Source organism: Nelumbo lutea, chromosome 3 (assembly GCF_056320005.1).
Source record: "Nelumbo lutea isolate HS-2025 chromosome 3, American lotus-T2T, whole genome shotgun sequence".
NCBI lineage: Eukaryota > Viridiplantae > Streptophyta > Magnoliopsida > Proteales > Nelumbonaceae > Nelumbo > Nelumbo lutea.
Window position 1 is genome coordinate 71,747,975 of NC_142686.1, and position 1,390 is coordinate 71,749,364.

The 1,390-nt window shown below is 43.5% G+C and overlaps 1 protein-coding gene across 1 annotated transcript; it reads right to left on the reverse strand.

Moving 5' to 3' along the window:
* Positions 1-203: 203 nt before the first annotated feature.
* On the reverse strand, positions 204-740 carry LOC148865467 (uncharacterized). Its single transcript, XM_088976390.1, has one exon. It carries the CDS (start codon positions 738-740, stop codon positions 204-206), a length of 537 nt encoding a protein of 178 aa, XP_088832516.1.
* Between the last annotated feature and the right edge of the window lie 650 nt (positions 741-1,390).

Genomic DNA, 1,390 nt, shown 5'->3' on the forward strand with positions numbered 1-1,390 from the left:
TCGGTCGAAGGGGAAAAGGTATCTTATCTTGAATATCTTGAACATCTTGAACATATCTAATCTTTATCTCAAGCTAATCTCGAACACTCAGTGATCTAGCGTGACCTGAACTCTTAGCCTTCTTTGCACTCTTTACTATTTTTTTCCAGCATTCTAACTTAAGCATCAAAGTATTCCCTCTGGGCAAGTCCCTCGGCAATCCTTCACCGTCTTCTTCTCAGGTACCATCTGTCTCCAATGAGGAGCCAGTCAGCTGCCAGATAGGAGTGCTCAGATTGCGCAGCATCAGCAGCCATCTCTTCAATAAGTGCGTGAGCAACTTCAGGTGTCTTGTTGTTAATAGATCCTCCAACTGCAACATCCATGATGGTCTTATTTGCCTCAGTCAGTCCATGATGAAGGACCTTCCTCAATAGTTCCTTGTAGTGCTCCCATGACTCATAAAATGATTCCCCATCCTGCTGAGTGAAAGTTGCGATGTCCTTCCATATCTTTGCAGTCTTGAATGGAGGAAAATACTTGGATAGGAAGCGACTGGCCATTTCATCCCAAGTTGAGATTGATCCAGCTGGTAGAGAGTTGAGCCAAGTCTTAGCCTTGTCCTTCAAAGAAAAAGGAAACAATTTGAGTCTCACAACATCATCACTAACTCCGTTGTGTTTGAATGTGTCACATATCTCCAATAAGTTAGCGATGTGAGTGTTGGGATCCTCATTAGCCAATCCATAGAACTGAACCATGTTTGAATCATCTAGATGATTGCCGGTTTGATTTCAAAGTTGTTGGCAGTTATAGCCAGCCTCGCTATGCTCGAGGCTGCACCAGCGAGGGTTGGCTTGGCATAGTCCATCATAATCCTTTGCTCGGTCATCTTCATTCTTTTAGCTTTCCCTTGCTTCAAGGTGAAGGGATAGGAAATCCATCACATGGACGCAACACAATGGACTCCCCTACTGCACTGATACGGACCCAGACCCCCTACCGTAACGGCTCTGTACCTATATGTTCTTTCTCTCAAGCGATAGCTTTCAAGTGCCCGACCCAAATCTGGATGATCTTCCCTTGATCAATGAGTGAGAAAGCGCCCAAGATTGCAGAATAAAGGGGGCGAATTTCAAAATTTTTTTCTTTCCCTTCAACTGAGAATCGAATTCCCTATTTAGAAAATCATATTTTCAAAGATCATTCTTGAACCATAAACTGAACCAGATCTGAACCAAAAAGAGGAGAGAGAGATAATACCTGATACAGAGAAACAATATCTCTCAATGGAGGTGTTCACGCCCAAGGTAGAAACCAAAATATGCTCCCACTGAAGATGGCGTAGTGTAAGGTGGAGCAGAATCAATATCTCTCAATGGAGGTGCCCTTCCTAAGAACTTGATTCTTC

Bases quoted from the DNA above. Each gene is read 5' to 3' on its own strand.
- LOC148865467 (XM_088976390.1), bottom strand. From the start codon at position 740: ATGGTTCAGTTCTATGGATTGGCTAATGAGGATCCCAACACTCACATC.